We start from the raw sequence: 18,430 nt of genomic DNA, 5'->3' as shown, positions 1-18,430 counted from the left end.
ATAGCCGCCAAACCGGTACTAAAATCCTTCCAATAAATCAAGTGAATTAAGTTTGCGAACTTAATTTCACAAATCGCAAGGAAAAGATTGGTTCTCAATTGTATAATTTCAATAAATGTAAAAAGTATTTATTAGTTAACAAGTTTAATCTACCACATCTCCAAACTAGCAAATGATAACTGATAATTGACAGTTGAGATTATCTACAACTAAATCTGAGAAAATTAATCTATTATAGAAACGAGTTCAAAATCAACATTCTGGCTTCTTTTAAACAAACTCAACATTTACTTCTTTTAAAAACATCAATTGTTCAATCACAGAAAGCTTCAATCTGAAAAAAGGTATCCCACAAAAGAATTCCGATTTCTTAATTTGTTCTGGTTCGGCAAAATCGATTAAACTTCAAAATACTTCGAGGAAAGCACCTAGTTCTATAATTACAAGAACAAACTAGAATATTTTTAACAGATTATTTGCACGAATTTAGGCGGAAGGGTTTAAAAGCAGCCTTTCTGTTAAAATGCAAACTTCTGAGGTGATGAGTGAGTTTGAACGTATTATCAGCAGCTGCCACAGTATCCTGCTCCATATTGTGAGTTCCTGTCTGCTCCGTTCAACTGCAGTCCACTCCTGTTCCGGTTTCCTCTCATATTCTCGTCTGCTTCCCACAGACCAGGTGTCTGGATGATCTGAACACAGGTCAAATTGCAACACTGTCTGATTTCGTTGAATAATCTCCTCAGAGAAAAATGAATCACACTTATACGCACACATACGTACATAAATATAATCAATTAGCAACGGAACAAAATTTACGTGGAGGAATCAAAGCTGAAAATCTTCTTTAGCAGACACAAGTTGAGCCGAAAAAAAAACGATTTAAAGAAATCAAGTTCTAAATCGCACCTGAAACTATAATGAATAACACATGCACATGCAACTATAATGCTTCTGGGAAAATTGCTCGAAACGCAGAAACTGACTTGACTTTAAATGCAGCACCCAAATTGAGTTACGCTACATCTCTTCGGAAGACTTTAAGAATAAAACAAAGCTGTGGAAACCAAGCGATAAATAATCAGAAAACCTAGAGAGCAAACAACTTCCAAATCCCATTTATTTCGCAGCCGAAGCAAAATTAAAACTCTCCGAAGCTGTATGTCAGATTCCAGAAATTTCATTTTGGCATCATTAGTGGCAAAAATCAACGTTCATAATCCTAGATCTTTGCCATTTTTCAAAACTAAGAAGACTCCCTAAATCCCCTGAGTTTCAATCTGAGAAAAAAATTTGGTGGAAACTAAAATTCAAGCTACCAATGTACAAAAAAAACTTTCAAATTTTTTTTAACGCTTTCAAACGGTAACAATTTTCAATCAAAATATGAATGCTATCTCAAAGCAAGAAATCTGCCTGTACTAGAATGAATTAAGTCAGTAGAATGTGAACAGCTAAAAGACGCATTGATACGGAATTAATGGACGTTTTATCTATTCAACGAGGTTTTCACAAAACCGAATAAGTAGTTGATTGAATGGAGCGTACAACAAAATTTTAAAGCGTCCTGGATTTAACTCCCAGCGCAGTAATTATTGACGCTTGAAATTATTTCCAAGAAACTATATTACCGACGTATAAATATGGGTGTGCGCCAAAAACTTGCATTTATGAGATCTGTCAGATCTAGATTCACATAGTAAAAAACCCAAATGTCTTTGAGGCAACTGATTTCGTCAATTACGAGTGGGAAAATGGATGCAACATCAGCACCATGGCCACCCATGCTGGAGGCAGCTGTCCAAGTCTGATTTCGTTGTATAGTCTACTCAGAGAAAAGGAATCACACTTATACGCACACATACGTACATAAATATAATCATAAAACAACGGAATCAAAAATTTACGTGGAGGAATCAAAGCTGACAATCTTCTTTAGCAGACACAATTTGAGCCGAAAAAATGATTTAAAGAATTCAAGTTCTAACTCGCACCTGAGACTATAATGATTAACACTTGCACATGTAACTATAATGAAAGTTGCTTACAGCCTAAGAAAGATCCTTGATTAGGCAACTAGGCCGACAACATTTGAGCAGACAACAAGACAACAAGCAGACAACAATGAGCAGATTTTTTTTTAAATGCTCCAAGCCCCCCTTAAACTAAAATCAGCAACAATTGTAATTGCAACTACCATGAGAGTTGCTTACAGCACAAGCATAATCCATGACGTGGCAACTAAGCCGACAAAACTTGAGCAGACAATCAAAACTCAATTTTAATTGAATATTTTTCTCAATTGCGTACATACTGAAAAAAAACAAGGTCCGACCGAGTCTCAAACCCCAGATTTTAGACCAAGTAGGAAAAAAACCTGAAGGTTCGAAATAATTTTAACATTTATAAAGAGAAAACAATAAAAAAAGAACAAAAAAACGAGATTTGTAAAAAAAAAGTTGTTTAAGAGAAAAAAACAAGTTCTGATTACAATTCACTTACTCTCGCAAGTGTATTAAACAACAAATTATCAATGATTTATTTAATCGATTACTCAGTAATTTTTTGAGAATTAGTTAATTATCACTCAAAAAAATTAATACAGTTTTTATAGAAAAACTCAAAAGCTGCAGGGCCAACAACTGAAAGAAGACTAGGTTAGCTGTCGCCGCCTGTACTGACCGACAATTTTCTTTGTCCCAGTTTCGTATTGGCGAGGTTTGTAATTGTTTCGTAGTGCAGTTGTTTTATAGCTGGTTTGCGATGATGTCTACCATTTCAGATCGATAGATACTCTGAAGATGCACAGTAAGTGCGGAAGCGCTTTGTTGAATCAACATTGATGTTAGCTCTGTTTTTCATAAAGCTAGTTGAGTCGGCAATACCGAAAAGACTCATGAACTCAAGAGTCTTCTGGCAAACGTACAATATCCGGCGTGTAAAGGCTTCCCTTCGAGTATAGATTTTTGAATTTTACAGTAGATGCAGGAAGATAGGAAAAAAACAACTCGTGAATAGAAGAAACCGCAACAAATTAATACCTTCGATTCAACTATGTGTGAAGCAAGGCGCCCGCCGCTTCGAACGATAAGGCTGCTTAGAGAATAAGTTTTGAGTGGATTTCAACACTCGAAAAATCATTCGGAAAATTTGAATCAACCCAGAAGCCGAAAATTCAACCAATCACCTTGGGTAGTACTGGTCCCGCGTCAAAGCAAACTTCGGTCAATTCTGTGAGCCATGAGTTACCTGGATGAATTTGTAGTCTAGCGAAACGGGCTGTACACTATTGAATCTTTCTTCAAAACTTCTAGTTTCTGAAATGAGTATTAGTACTAGTAGTAAAAGACTTCAATTACTCAAATGGGAGTACAAATTCATGCACAAAGTAAAAAATGATTAAAAAACAGCGAAAACCTGGAAAAAAAACTTCACAGATAGTTACTTGATAAGTTTAGCAAACACATGAGCAGCATCGGGACTTCAAGTACAATGTACAAGTTATTTGCAGGTTATATACGCTTCTGGAGTGCCCCTGAAGCGAGATTCAAACTGAACGCTTGAAGCTTGGCGACGGGTCTATTATTTTGATGTTGACTAATTGGACAGAATCGTTGAAACAATCAAAAACTCTGAAAAAAGACGACTTTGTCAACTGCTTGTGCACATACCAATGCTTCAGTTGAAGAATCTGAGTACCTCAAAGGTTCCCCTGCGACGTTTTGAGGCAAAAAATACTCATCAAAGCGATAGCAATTGAGGCCTAATATGATGGTGCTAAAAAAGCGGATATGTTGATGAACTGGTTAAAATATTCTATGAGAGTACAATACGGTAACCATCCATGTAAACACCCTGGTAGCGATTATCTTGATGAAATGGCAATTTCGGATAATCAGCAGCATTGAAATACTGAAACAAAACTTTTCAGCGTTGAAACTCAGTTGATTATCAGACGTCCTTAAGTTTAAGACATCTATATTGTCTGGAAAGTTTCGCTTTAAATCAGATCCTGTTGCTTATAATTTCATGTCATCGGCCTAACAAAAACAACTAAAAGAGTCCGGTAGATCATGCATATCGTAAATGAAAATGATGAAAACAAACTTTCTTCTGTTAACAATTTTAACCTATTTTTAAATCAGATTCAGAAAGTGCGCTTTGAAAGTTTTCAGAGGATGTATGGGTTGTAGTCAAAAGCCGGGGTCTAATAGATTGAATTTCGCTAAACTAAATGAGCTCGAACTAACATATCAGTATGACATATATCGTAGAAATTCAATTTCTTCGACAGCCCAAAAAGTCTACTAGGTTTAAACAAAATATGGTTCTATTGAAATTACTCCAACACCACCTCAAATGTTTGCACTGCAACCAAAGAAAACTCAAAAAAAAGTATGAAACATGATCTGGCAGCGAGTTTTGAAATGCGGCTTTAGAAAACCTAAAAGACTATCGATCAAGGTTCGTTCAAGCATTGCGTAGAACAAAAAGGTCAAGCATACCCAAAAGACAGTTGGAAAAAATATATATTTAAACCAGAGATGAAGCTGCGCTTCGCAAACACTTACGAGAACACGACCAAAAAAATCAGCGCTATCAAGTTAATTACAAAAAAATAGCAATAAGCCTCGAATTTGCAAAAATCTGCTACCTGGCAAATTTGAGTCTCACGCACTAACCATTCAGCTACGGATGCTTAAAAAACCAAAAAATAGCCAACAATAATGCAGCTACATATGCTAATAAATTGCCAATTGGATGCAGCAAAAGTAGCATCAAATACAAAAACATACAACTTTGCATGTAAAAAATCGCAAATCATACAGCCACATTTTGTATAAATTATGCATATAAAAAAGGGGGAGATAAATTAAGTTACAGAATTTCTGAAATCGAGATTTTATTATTGTTTTTCTGTTTGAAACAAATAGCTTTCTTCGGTTCACTTGATAAATTAAAAATGCTTCGCAAGTGTAACTAGAGGATGCAAAAAGTGCCTGACTTTTTAAAGAACGGAGGATGGAGTTACAAAGCTCGTTGAAATTCACATATAGAATGATTGACCCCTGTTTAATAAAGTTTAGCCAATTTAAAAAAACTGGAGCTATGAAAGTTTTGCACCGCCGGTAAATCTGAAAACTAAAACCCATTGCAAGACAAAATAAAGGAAATTTGCTCAAACAAATTGACCTAGAAAAAAAGAAATTCACTTCGCTCGTTCGCTCTTGATTGGACTTCTATCAGATAAAGTTATTTTGGTGAGCGTAGTATTTGTCACACTTCATTTTAGAACTACCTCTTATTATTGTTTATAAGTTATCAGAAAAGGCAGAAGACGAACTTTATCGACGAGTTCTTCGAATGCGCACTGAACTCCTTCTCTGGTCTTGGCGGATGCTTCGATGAAAAGCATGGAATGTTTCTTGGCGTAGTTCAAGCCCTCTTCCCTGCTCACTTCTCGGTCGCTCTTGTCTGTCTTGTTACCCACTAGCATCTTCACCACATTAGAGTGCGTTGAGTACATGTCCAGTTCCCGCAGCCACACGCCCAGTTGGTCGAACGAAGATCGCGAAGTCACATCGTACACTGGGAAAAAACGAATGTATTGCTTGTGATTCATACAACGTATAGCAATTTTTTTCACTAAAATATTGTTTTACACATCTTATATTCGTATTCGTACGATAAGGTTAACATACATCACAGTAACTGCATGGCCGGTTAGCCGACAAAAAATATGCCGCACCGAAGCTTTAAAAATTTTTTTAAAAACTACATCTACCAAAATTATATATCACAAATAGTTTCGAATAAGAATCATTTCAGAAAAAAACATACCGAGAGAAAAACTTTGGCCTTAACCTAGCATTTTAACACAAAACAAAGCGGTAACTAAGCAGACAATACTTAGGTGGACGACTGATGCGCCGAAAAATAATCCATTTAAATCTGGGCATACAAAATATTTCGAAACTCGAAGTGTAGAAGTTCCCTCTCTTTTTCAAAATTAACAGGAAAAAATTCAGCTCCGAGCCGTTAAATTTAATATTTTTTTTTTAAAAAAAATAGCTGTTCGAAATGAATTTGGCTGCTCGAGGCTAATTTTTTATCGCTTGAAAGAAAATGTGCCTTTAGATTTTTGAGAGACCCAAAGAATTCTTTTTACGCAAAAACAAAATCGAAAATGTTGATCAAAAATCAAAGATTTAGCATAATGCGTGACTATATCTTACACATTGACCGAAATCCTGAAAAAAAATTCTCTGAAATAAGTGTGGCGTTTCAAAAGCGACATTTACTATGTGAAAGTTTTTCTCGCAAGGCAACCCATTTCGTGTATAACGCGTTCAAGTTTTCGTGCTCGAAGACTGCTTCATTAATTAGTTTAGCTATGTAATCATGCAAGTTTTGATGCAGCGGATATAAAGTCAGATAGCAAAAGTGTTCGTACAGCAGTATTCGAGCACCAGAATTTTGATAGCGTTTTAGACGGAATAGGCTGGCTTTAGAAAATCTGTTCAACTTCTGAGATTTAAATATCCGCCAGATATCTAATGGTATAATTGTTTCAGCAAAATTCAGACCTGAAACTAATTCAGAGAAAAATAGTTAAGCAAAACCAGCCAATCGATGCTTGATTTATTTGCAAAAAAACCTCAAAGATCTCTCCCGAAAACTATAAGAGGCACATTCTCTTTCTAAAAAAAAATATCAGTCATGAACAGCCAATTTCCTTTGAAACAGCTAGTTTCAAAACAAAAAATACCGGCTTTGACCGATTGGGCTTTAGCTTTTTTCTGCTAGTTTAGAAAAAAAATTTCACATTTTTAAACGAAGCTCCAAGGTTTTTTATTAAATATATCCAGAATCGATCAGACTAACTTAACCCGATAAAAAGTATGAAAACTTTAAAAACTCCGTCTCTTTATTAAACTTGGGTTTGAAATTGGCCATACGTATTATATGTGATTTTTGATGGAATTTCAAAAGCAATTTTATGATGAAAATTGTTTCTCGTAAGGTAATCCATTTCGCGTAATAGCAAAACTTTTGTGCCTGACAACTGAAATAAGAATACTTTAGCTATGTGATCTCATCTCATTCTGCTTAAAAGAAGTATGAATACTTCCACAAAATGTAAATTTCTTTTTAGCATATGAAGACTCATAAAATAATACAAACTCCAGTAACAAAGCACTTTTGCTGCATCAAGAACACAAGGCTTTAAAAAACTAATCTTTAAAAAATTTCTACAGGTTCAAACCTGCTACCTACCGGTTTCGAGTCTCGTGTCTTGAACATTCGGCTATATGCCATTGCTAACTTCAAAACACCGGCCACCAAAAAAGAATTGAGCAAATCATAAATACTCAAACTATGTTTTGATGCTTTTAATTGAGCACCAATATATCCGAGTTAGTGGACTGACTGTATGACACTAAAGCTACATGGAATTTGCCTTGCTTTAAATAAGGCAATGAACTCAACTAAAAGAAAACAAGGTCAATCCAAAATTCCGAAAAAGTCCTGAAAAAGAACAAATCATCACGACATTTAAAGCAACTTAACAACGTTGATTGCCACACTATAGTTTTAAAAGCAAAAATAATCCTGCACGGATCAAAAACACTACTTTCAGATTTTGAGTCCCACGTCCCGACTATTCGATTAATTGCCATTCTTATCTTTCTAACGCCAGACCCCAGGAAAGCACGAGAACTGACTGTATAACAAAACGCATGCAAGAATGCTTGTATAAAAATTAAATCTGTCTTTCAAGACAAAAATTCTCACAACTTAGTTATTCAAAACGAAACTTCTAATCAAAAGTCACTTCCTTTCCGCCACCAACTACGAAATTTGCGCCCATTTAAAAACATAAACAAACAGACAGGACTACGTTTGAACTTTAGTTAAGCCGCTGTAACTCTTCTCAGACTGCTTCGGTAAAGCAGAATAGACGTTGCACAAAACTGTTCAATGATATATGTAGCTTTTCTTAGAAAATTAGAATTGTTTGATAAAACAACTCCACTTATTGAAATAATAATCATAAAAAAAATAATAATAATAATAATAATAAAACAGAATTTAGAGAGTTTCAAGGGTTTTCACCCATTTTTTAGTTCATCTTCAGTTCAGTTTTATTTTACTGAGAGGATTGCAGTTGCCACATCTGCATATTACTCTACAAGTACATTTATTTTCTTCGGTGTATTGTTTAGTGAAAAAGTTCCAGTAAATGTTCTAGTAGTAGCTTTATTTAGAAATTTCCCGAAACTTTTATAAACGCGAAGAACATAGCTGTAGAGTAGTTTCGTCCTTCGAAAGAATTTTCCGTTGGTTTTATTCAGTCGCGGTTTCGATAACTTGAATTCACCTCGATTGCTCTGTCGAGTATTATCGCATATTGTCACATTTTCAATTGAACTTTCAACATCAAATTCACCTGTTTTAATAGATAAAAGCATTAAGAGATCCTGCATTTCAACATACAGGCTTAACGGAAGGATATGCAATTTAATTAACCGATTTCGATAGCTTAAGTCAGAAACTATTATCCATTTTGTTGCATGATGTCGAACTTTTTCTAATTCTGCTAAATTTCCTTTATTTGACAACCATGTATGAGAAGCATATACAGCAATTGGGACAACGTATCCAGTGTATGCATTCAATTTGATTCTCCAGTTACAATTTGATGTTAGATTTCGCTTTATTTGGAATAAGGCGCCCATTGCTGTGTTCGATCTGCGTTTGCAATTTTCATTCCAACTTAGGTTTTGCTGCACTATGAGCCCTAGGTCACGTTGCGACTGTACGGGGATGAGTTTGGCATTGCATAAGTGTGCTTCAAGGTTTCCTTTGATGATAAGAGTATGCGAATTTTTTGTGTTTGGTAGCATCATATTTGTATTAAGCCAGGTTTGGATGTTATCGGTCGCCTTGTTCATCGCTACTTGATTTGTTACGATTACTTTGAAATCATCAGCATACCCGAAACTGTCCATATCGGACATACACACTGGAAGATTATTAATAAATAGCAAAAAGAGGAGGGGACCCAGAATTGATCCTTGGGGAACACCGCTGGTTACATTTCTTAGGGTTGATTTTGCGCCGCTTATTTGCACGTATTGCTTGCGTTGGCTTAAGTATGATTTGAGAAGTCCTAAGATGTTTCCACTAATTCCAAGAGACCTTAATTTGCTAATTAGCACACTATGCGGTACTGTGTCAAACGCTTTAGCAAAGTCGAGATAAAGAACACTTAACTCATTGACAGATTCAATATCATTGCATTCGTATATTTTGTCGAGAAAGTATATTAGTTGCAGTGTCGCCGATCGTCTTTTTCTGAAGCCGTGTTGACTAGTGTGGAGTTTTGAATGAAAGAAACAATAAATTTTATCAAAAAGGAGTTTTTCTAAGACTTTTGAGCAACAACATAGGAGGCTGATGGGACGGTAGCAGGTTACATCAGCTTTGTTGCCCTCTTTGAATATTGGTGTTATTTGGCATGTTTTCCAGTAGCTGGGGTAACATTGCTTGTTTATTCATGTTCGAAAGATCAGTTTTAGTGATTTACACAGGGTTTTGTGACACTTTTTTAAAAGTGTGTTTCCAATTTAATCGGGTCCAGTTGATTTGTCAGGATTAAGTTCAAACAATATGTCGCTTATTTGTTCTTCAGTGTAGTTAGCTGTGTTTAGTATGTTATTTGGTTCATATCCAGGCTGCATATTAGATTTACTGAAGACCGACGCGAAGTATTGATTAAAAACTTCAGCCTTTTCATCATTTATTGACGCTACTGTTTTATTAAAATTTACTGTTGGGGGAATTGAGGGTGTTTTTCGTATAAATTTCAAGTATTTCTGTATTTAACTAAACGTTCTCCCTTCAAATACTGATTTTTCATATTCAGCGAGGTCTTTCTCGGATTCAAATTAGATTTGCTTTTCAAGGCGTTTGAGTTTATTCAATTTGCTAAGAGTTACACTTTTTCGTTTTTTCATTGTTTTCAGCTTATTCATAAGATTTGATGTAACATTGGAAATCCAGGGGGGGGGGGGGGTAGCTGGGATCTATGTTTGGTAATTCTTGGTAATTCTTCAATATGGAAGGATTGAAGTTCAAAACTTTACATCGCTTTGCCAATTGGTTAACCCTAATGTTAACATACATCACAGTAACTGCATGGCCGGTTAGCCGACAAAAAATATGCCGCATCGGAGCTTTAAAAAGATGATAAAAAACTACATCTACCAAAATTACATATCACAAATAGTCTCGAATCATTTCAGAAAAAAAACATGCCAAGAGAGAAAATCTTTGGCCTTAACCTAGCATTTTAATACAAAACAAAGCGGTAACTAAGCAGACAATACTTATGTGTACGACTGATGCGCCGAAAAATGATCCATTTAAATCTGGGCATACAAAATATTTCGAAACTCGAAGTGTAAAGTTCCCTTTCTTTTTCAAAATTAACAAGAAAAAAATTCACTCGGAGCCGTTTAAATTGATAATTTTCCATTTAAAATAAGATGGTTGAAAAAATTTGGCTGCTCGAGGCTGAAATTTTTTTTCGCTTGAAAGAAAACGTGCCTTTAGATTTTTGAGAGACCCAAAGAATTCTTTTTACGCAGAAAAAAAATCAAAAAATTTTGATCAAAAATCAAAGATTTAGCATAATGCGTGACTATATCTTACACATTGACCGAAATCCTGAAAAAAATTCTCTGAAATAAGTGTAGCGTTTCAAAAGCGACATTTACTATGTGAAAGTTTTTCTCGCAAGGTAACCCATTTCGTGTATAACACTATCAAGTTTTCGTGCTCGAAGACTGCTTCATTAATTTGTTTAACTATACAATCATGCAAGTTTTGATGCAGCGGATATAAAGTCAGATAGCAAAAGTGTTCGCACAGCAGTTTTCGAGAACCAAAATTTTGATAGCGTTTTAGACGGAATAAGCTGGCTTTAGAAAATCTGTTCAACTTCTGAGATTTTAATATCAGCCAGATATCTAATGGTATAATTGGTTCCACAAAACTCAGACCTGAAACAAATTCAGAGAAAAATAGTTAAGCAAAACCAGCCAATCGATACTTGATTTATTTGCAAAAAAACCTCAAAGATCTCTCCCGAAAACTATAAGAGGCACATTCTCTTTCTAAAAAAAATATCAGTCATGAACCGCCAATTTCCTTTGAAACAGCTAGTTTCAAAACAAAAAATACCCGCTGTGACCGATTGGGCTATAGCTTTTTTCTGCTAGTTTAGAGAAAAAAAAATTTCACATTTTTAAACGAAGCTCCAAGGTTTTTTATTAAATATATCCAGAATCGATCAGACTGACTTAATCCGATAAAAAGTATGAAAACTTTAAAAACTCCGTCTCTTTATTAAACTTGGGTTTGAAATTGGCCATACGTATTATATGTGATTTTTGATGGAATTTCAAAAGCAAATTTTATGATGAAAATTGTTTCTCGTAAGGTAATCCATTTCGCGTAATAGCAAAACTTTAGTGCCTGACTATTGAAATAAGAAGACTTTAGCTATGTGATATCATCTCATTCTGCTATAAAGAAGGATGAACACTTCCACAAAATGTAAATTTCTTTGTAGCATATGAAGACTCGTAAAATAATACAAACACCAGTAACAAAGCACTTTTGCTGCTTCATGAATACAAGACTTAAAAACTAATATTCAAAAAATTTCTACAGGTTCAAACCTGCTACCTACCGGTTTCGAGTCTCGTGTCTTGAACATTCGGCTATATGCCATTGCTAACTTCAAAACACCGGCCACCAAAAAAGAATTGAGCAAATCATAAATACTCAAACTATGTTTTGATGCTTTTAATTGAGCACCAATATATCCGAGTTAGTGGACTGACTGTATGACACTAAAGCTACATGGAATTTGCCTTGCTTTAAATAAGGCAATGAACTCAACTAAAAGAAAACAAGGTCAATCCAAAATTCCGAAAAAGTCCTGAAAAAGAACAAATCATCACGACATATAAAGCAACTTAACAACGTTGATTGCCACACTATAGTTTTAAGAGCAAAAATAATCCTGCACGGATCAAAAACACTACTTTCAGATTTTGAGTCCCACGTCCCGACCATTCGATTAATTGCCATTCTTATCTTTCAAACGCCAGACCCCAGGAAAGCATGAGAACTGACTGTATAACAAAACGCATGCAAGAATGCTTGTGTTAGAATTAAATCAGTCTTTCAAGACAAAAATTCTTACAACTAAGTTATTCAAAACGAAACTTCTATCAGGAGCCACTTCACTTCCGACATCAACTACGAAATTGGCGCCCATTTAAAAACATGAGCAAACAGACAGGAATACGTTTTAACTTTCGTCATGCCGCTATAACTCATTTCAGGTTGCTTAGGTAAAGCAGAACAGATTTCGCACAAAACTGTTCAATGATACATGTAGCTTTGCTAGGAAAAACTTTGAATCGTTTGATAATACAACCTCCACTTATGGAAGGATTGAAGTTGAGCATTATTGATTACGTCATAAAAATTTTACTGCAGAAGAAAAGTTTTACCTGCACAAAAAAGCTACGAACGACAGGAAAAATTGAGAAAAGGGTATTGAAAAATAGGCAAAGCTGCACTTCGCTAACACAAACAAAAACAGAGCAATGAAAATTCCAGATTCAAAAGAAGTATAACATAGTCAACAGACAGTTGGACAAAGCTCAATGAAGGAGCAAACAGAAAAAAATTACTTGCTTTTAGAAGCAACAACAATTGCTTCAAAATTCCAAGAAAAATTATATGGCCTTAAAGATCTTTCATTTTAAAATAAAATATACAAGCTACGAAATTGGCGCCCATTTACTACAAAATTGGCGCCCATTTAAAAACATGAGCAAACAGACAGGAATACGTTTAAACTTTCGTCATGCCGCTATAACTCATTTCAGGTTGCTTAGGTAAAGCAGAACCGATTTCGCACAAAACTGTTCAATGATACATGTAGCTTTGCTAGGACAAACTTTGAATCGTTTGATAATACAACCTCCACTTATGGAAGGATTGAAGTTGAGCATTATTGATTACGTCATAAAAATTTTACTGCAGAAGAAAAGTTTTACCTGCACAAAAAAGCTACGAACGACAGGAAAAATTGAGAAAAGGGTATTGAAAAATAGGCAAAGCTGCACTTCGCTAACACAAACAAAACAAGAGCAATGAAAATTCCAGATTCAAAAGAAGTATAAGATAGTCAACAGATAGTTGGACAAAGCTCAATGAAGGAGAGCAAACAGAAAAAAAATACTTGCTTTTAGAAGCAACAACAATTGCTTCAAAATTCCAAGAAAAATTATATGGCCTTAAAGATCTTTCATTTTTAAATAAAATTAACCCATTTTGAAAAAACTGAATTACTTCTTGTTCGCTGAGGAAATCGAATACTGGAATCCACTTTCGAAACTAGAAACTTATAATATTTTTGTGACCTTTACTCTTATGCTGTTCAATAGTGGACTTCGCCCTGCTTTAAATAATGGCAATGAACTCAAGTAAAAGAAAACAAATTCAATCCAAATTTCCAAAAAAGTCCCAAAAAAGAACAAATCATCACGCCCTATGAAGCAACTTAACAACGTTGATTGCCGCACTATAGTTTTAAAAGCAAAAATAATCCTGCACGGATCAAAAACACTACTTTCAGACTTTGAGTCCCATGCCTTGACCATTCGATTAATTGCCATCCTTATCTTTCCAACGCCAGACCCCAGGAAAGCAAGAGAACTGACTGTATAACAAAACGCATGCAAGAATGCTTGTATAAAAATTAAATCTGTCTTTCAAGACAAAAATTCTCACAACTTAGTTATTCAAAACGAAACTTCTAATCAAAAGTCACTTCCTTTCCGCCACCAACTACGAAATTTGCGCCCATTTAAAAACATAAACAAACAGACAGGACTACGTTTGAACTTTAGTTAAGCCGCTGTAACTCTTCTCAGACTGCTTCGGTAAAGCAGAACAGACGTTGCACAAAACTGTTCAATGATATATGTAGCTTTTCTTAGAAAATTAGAAGTGTTTGATAATACAACTCCACTTATAGAAATAATAATCATAATAATAATAAAACAGAATTTAGAGAGTTTCAAGGGTTTTCACCCATTTTTTAGTTCATCTTCAGTTCAGTTTTATTTTACTGAGAGGATTGCAGTTGCCACATCTGCATATTACTCTACAAGTACATTTATTTTCTTCGGTGTATTGTTTAGTGAAAAAGTTCCAGTAAATGTTCTAGTAGTAGCTTTATTTAGAAATTTCCCGAAACTTTTATAAACGCGAAAAACGTAGTTGTAGAGTAGTTTCGTCCTTCGAAAGAAGTTTTCGTTGGTTTTATTCAGCGGTTTCGATAATTTGAATTCACCTCGATTGCTCTGTCGAGTATTATCGCATATTGTCTCAATTTCAATTGAACTTTCAACATCAAATTCACCTGTTTTAATAGATAAAAGCATTAAGAGATCATGCAATTCAACATACAGACTTAACGGAAGGATATGCAATTTTATTAACCGATTTCGATAGCTTAAGTCAGAACCTATTATCCATTTTGTTGCATGATGTCGAACTTTTTCGAATTCTGCTAAATTTCCTTTATTTGGTAACCATGTCTGAGAAGCATATACAGCAATTGGGACAATGTATCCAGTGTATGCATTCAATTTGATTCTCCAGTTACAATTTGATGTTAGATTGCGCTTTATTTGGAATAAGGCGCTCATTGCAGTGTTCGATCTGCGTTTGCAATTTTCATTCCAACTTAGGTTTTGCTGCACTATGAGCCCTAGGTCACGTTGCGACTTTACGGGGATGAGTTTGGCATTGCATAAGTGTGCTTCAAGGTTTCCTTTGATGTTAAGAGTATGCGAATTTTTTGTGTTTGGTAGCATCATATTTGTATTAAGCCAGGCTTGGATGTTATCGGTCGCCTTGTTCATCGCTACTTGATTTGTTCCGATTACTTTGAAATCATCAGCATACCCGAAACTGTCCATATCGGACATACACTCTGGAAGATTATTAATAATGCAGAAAGAGAAGGGGACCCAGAACTGATCCTTGGGGAACACTGCTGGTTACATTTCTTAGGGTTGATTTTGCGCCGCTTATTTGCACGTATTGCTTGCGTTGGCTTAAGTATGATTTTAGAAGTCCTAAGATGTTTCCACTAATTCCAAGAGACCTTAATTTGCTAATTAGCACACTACTCGGTACTGTGTCAAACGCTTTAGCAAAGTCGAGATAAAGAACACTTAACTCATTGACAGATTCAATATCTTTGCATTCGTATATTTTGTCGAGAAAGTATATTAGTTGCAGTGTCGCCGATCGTCTTTTTCTGAAGCCGTGTTGACTAGTGTGGAGTTTTGAATGAAAGAAACAATAAATTTTATCAAAAAGGAGTTTTCCTAAGACTTTTGAGCAACAACATAGGAGTCTGATGGGACGGTAGCAAGTTACATCAGCTTTGTTGCCCTCTTTGAATATTGGTGTTATTTGGCATATTTTTCAGTAGCTGGGGTAACATTGTTTGTTTATTCATGTTCGAAAGATCAGTTTTAGTGATTTACACAGGGTTTTGTGACACTTTTTTAAAAGTGTGTTTCCAATTTTATCGGGTCCAGTTGATTTGTCAGGATTAAGTTCAAACAATATGTCGGTTTTTTGTTCTTCAGTGTAGTTAGCTGTGTTTAATATGTTATTTGATTCATATCCAGGCTGCATATTAGATTTACTGAAGACCGACGCGAAGTATTGATTAAAAACTTCAGCCTTTTCAACATTTATTGACGCTACTGTTTTATCAAAATTTACTGTTGGGCGAATTGAGGGTGTTTTTCGTATAAATTTCAAGTATTTTTGTATTTTACTAAACGTTCTTCCTTCAAATACTGATTTTTCATATTCAGCGAGGTCTTTCTCGGATTCAAATTAGATTTGCTTTTCAAGGCGTTTGAGTTTAATCAATTTGCTAAGAGTTACACTTTTTCGTTTTTTCATTGTTTTCAGCTTATTCATAAGATTTGATGTAACATTGGAAATCCACGGGGGTAGCTGGGATCTATGTTTGGTAATTCTTGGTAATTCTTCAATATGGAGGGATTGAAGTTCAAAACTTTACATCGCTTTGCCAATTGGTTTTCGACTTCAATTAGATTCATGTTCTACTGAACAAAGTTAACCATGAAATTTTTTTTCTCTTCCAACTTTTTCAATTTCCAAAATTCAATTAGAAGGATTGAAACATACCTCCATCGTATTCAAGGAGTCAACTTTAACCATATGAGTTATATTTACTGAGTCATAAGAAAAACTGCATAAATAATTTTAAAAAAATATTCATGGAGGCAAAGATGCAATGCACAAACAAGAGAAACATAACCGCAAGATGAAGCTTTAAGAATCAAGCAAAAAAGTAAAAAAACTTTGAACGCAAAATTCCTTTAATTGAAACCTACTACCTCTTTTGAGTCTCACCTCATGGCCACTTGGTTATCTACCAATGCTACTTTTTATAAACCAGTCACTACTGAATCAAAATGAAAGAAAAAAAATTCAAAAATAAATGCAAGAACTTCAAACAATTGCTGCGAAAAACTTACCGCAATTTTGAGAAAATATAAAACTTTTTTTTTCAAAAATTTCAAACCGAAAGAATTAAACTCCTGAAACTCGTGCGACATTCGCCACTTTCTATCGTATAAAGGCAAATCAAAATTACAAAAAAAACCTTTCTGGAAAATGTGAACTTTTTCGAAAAAATGTTGACATATGAAAACAATACGCTATGACATCAACTAGAATCGATTTCCAATGAAACTGCTCTAACCTTAACCACAAAAAAAAGTAAAATTGAAACTATTTCCACGCACTTTTCAAACAAAAACAATCAGAAACGTTGCATCCGAAAAAACTGGAATTTCAATGCAAAAAAAAATTAGAAAAAAATTCACAAAAAACTAGATTCTAACATTGAAATACTTGACATGGAAAAAAAGTAACTAAAAAATCAATGTTTTTCAACTGTAGACTGAAAATCCTTTCAGTAGCTCAAGAACAGCTGTTTAACTACAGCTGTAGAACATGCAACGTTCTAAAATGAAGATCCTGTGAACGGAGTTCTGTATGGGGACAAAAGCCTCATACCCGACTGCAATACCTCTGCAAGGGTAAAACAACCAGACAACGTGGACAAACAAAATATATTTAAAAGACAAAATCTTTGTGACGACTACGTGACTCGAAACCGTATCACCAGCTCAAAAACAACTTCACTTAACCTACGGATATATCTCATCCGAGGCTGCTGAATGAGGGTCAATTATTTTACGGTTTCTCAGATAAATTTTATTTGCTTCAACTGCTTCCTTTTCGGATCTATATAATTTCTGACTTTTCTTAATTGCAGATTGTATGGTGGTCTGGTAAAAGGTCGGATTAGTAAAAAGGTACATCGGTAAAACACATACCTAAAATACAACCCTGAGCTCCTCGATAATAACTCGGAGTTAGTGTGCGAAACCTTTCTTGTCCAGCTGTATCCTAAACAAAATTGGGAAACAATCATCTCGTTTCAGCCAATTGGAAGCTTAAACAGCTAAACCTCACCCATATTGCAAGCTTTGACGAATTGCCGTTCACTGTCAATGTTGTGACCTTAAAATCAACTCCAATTGTTGCAGCATGATCTGGGTCAAAATTGTCATCTGTGAACCGCAGAAGCAAACTAAGAATAAACAAAATACCCAACATAAGAAAAGCATTAAAATGAAATTAAAAGTTATTTTCTCATAAAAACCAGACCTAGATTTGCCAACTCCACTATCTCCAATGATGAGGAGTTTCAAAGTAGTAATTGGCGTTTCTCCGGATTCCATTTCTCGATTGAGATTTAATAGTATGAATAACTATGCATTGCTCTCACTGAAAAAATGCGCTTACTCGAGAAACAATTCTGTACGAAGATTAACGCACCATAAGCCAGGAAGTCAAAAATTATCATGGTAGCCGAAACTACTACACTATTTCTTTGTCGTTTCATCCATTCAAAAAAACCATTGTAATTTAATAAATAAGGGAACAGGCATTCGCACTAGAAAATACACTTCCGACGAGTGTGAAATTCGATGATAGAATCGGACTGAACAAAAAAGAACTATTTATTAGCAAATTGAAAGTAATTCCAAGAAGCAAGTCAAAGTCAAATTCAGGTTACCTTCACAAAATTTCAGTTTTTCACATTATTAAATAACCAAAGTAATATCAGATTATTGATACAGAAATCAGAGAAAAAATCAAATAACTTTGAAATCCTTCCATGAGAGCTTACCATAGGTTATCGCAGTGT

The 18,430-nt window shown here is 34.9% G+C and overlaps 1 protein-coding gene across 1 annotated transcript; it reads right to left on the bottom strand.

Moving 5' to 3' along the window:
• Positions 1-373: 373 nt before the first annotated feature.
• On the bottom strand, positions 374-18,002 carry LOC134852818 (ras-related protein Rab-18A-like). Its single transcript, XM_063868632.1, has 5 exons — positions 17,887-18,002; positions 17,692-17,809; positions 17,553-17,625; positions 5,345-5,589; positions 374-692 (listed from the first exon to the last, which is right to left on the bottom strand). The coding sequence occupies exons 1-5, from the start codon at positions 17,958-17,960 to the stop codon at positions 564-566; spliced, it is 639 nt and encodes a 212-aa protein (XP_063724702.1). The 5' UTR covers positions 17,961-18,002; the 3' UTR covers positions 374-563.
• Between the last annotated feature and the right edge of the window lie 428 nt (positions 18,003-18,430).

The sequence above is a fragment of the Symsagittifera roscoffensis genome, chromosome 8 (genome assembly GCF_963678635.1).
Source record: "Symsagittifera roscoffensis chromosome 8, txSymRosc1.1, whole genome shotgun sequence".
NCBI classification, from domain to species: Eukaryota; Metazoa; Xenacoelomorpha; order Acoela; family Convolutidae; genus Symsagittifera; species Symsagittifera roscoffensis.
The sequence above is the reverse complement of the archived record's forward strand: the minus strand, read 5'-3'. Positions and strand labels throughout refer to the sequence as shown.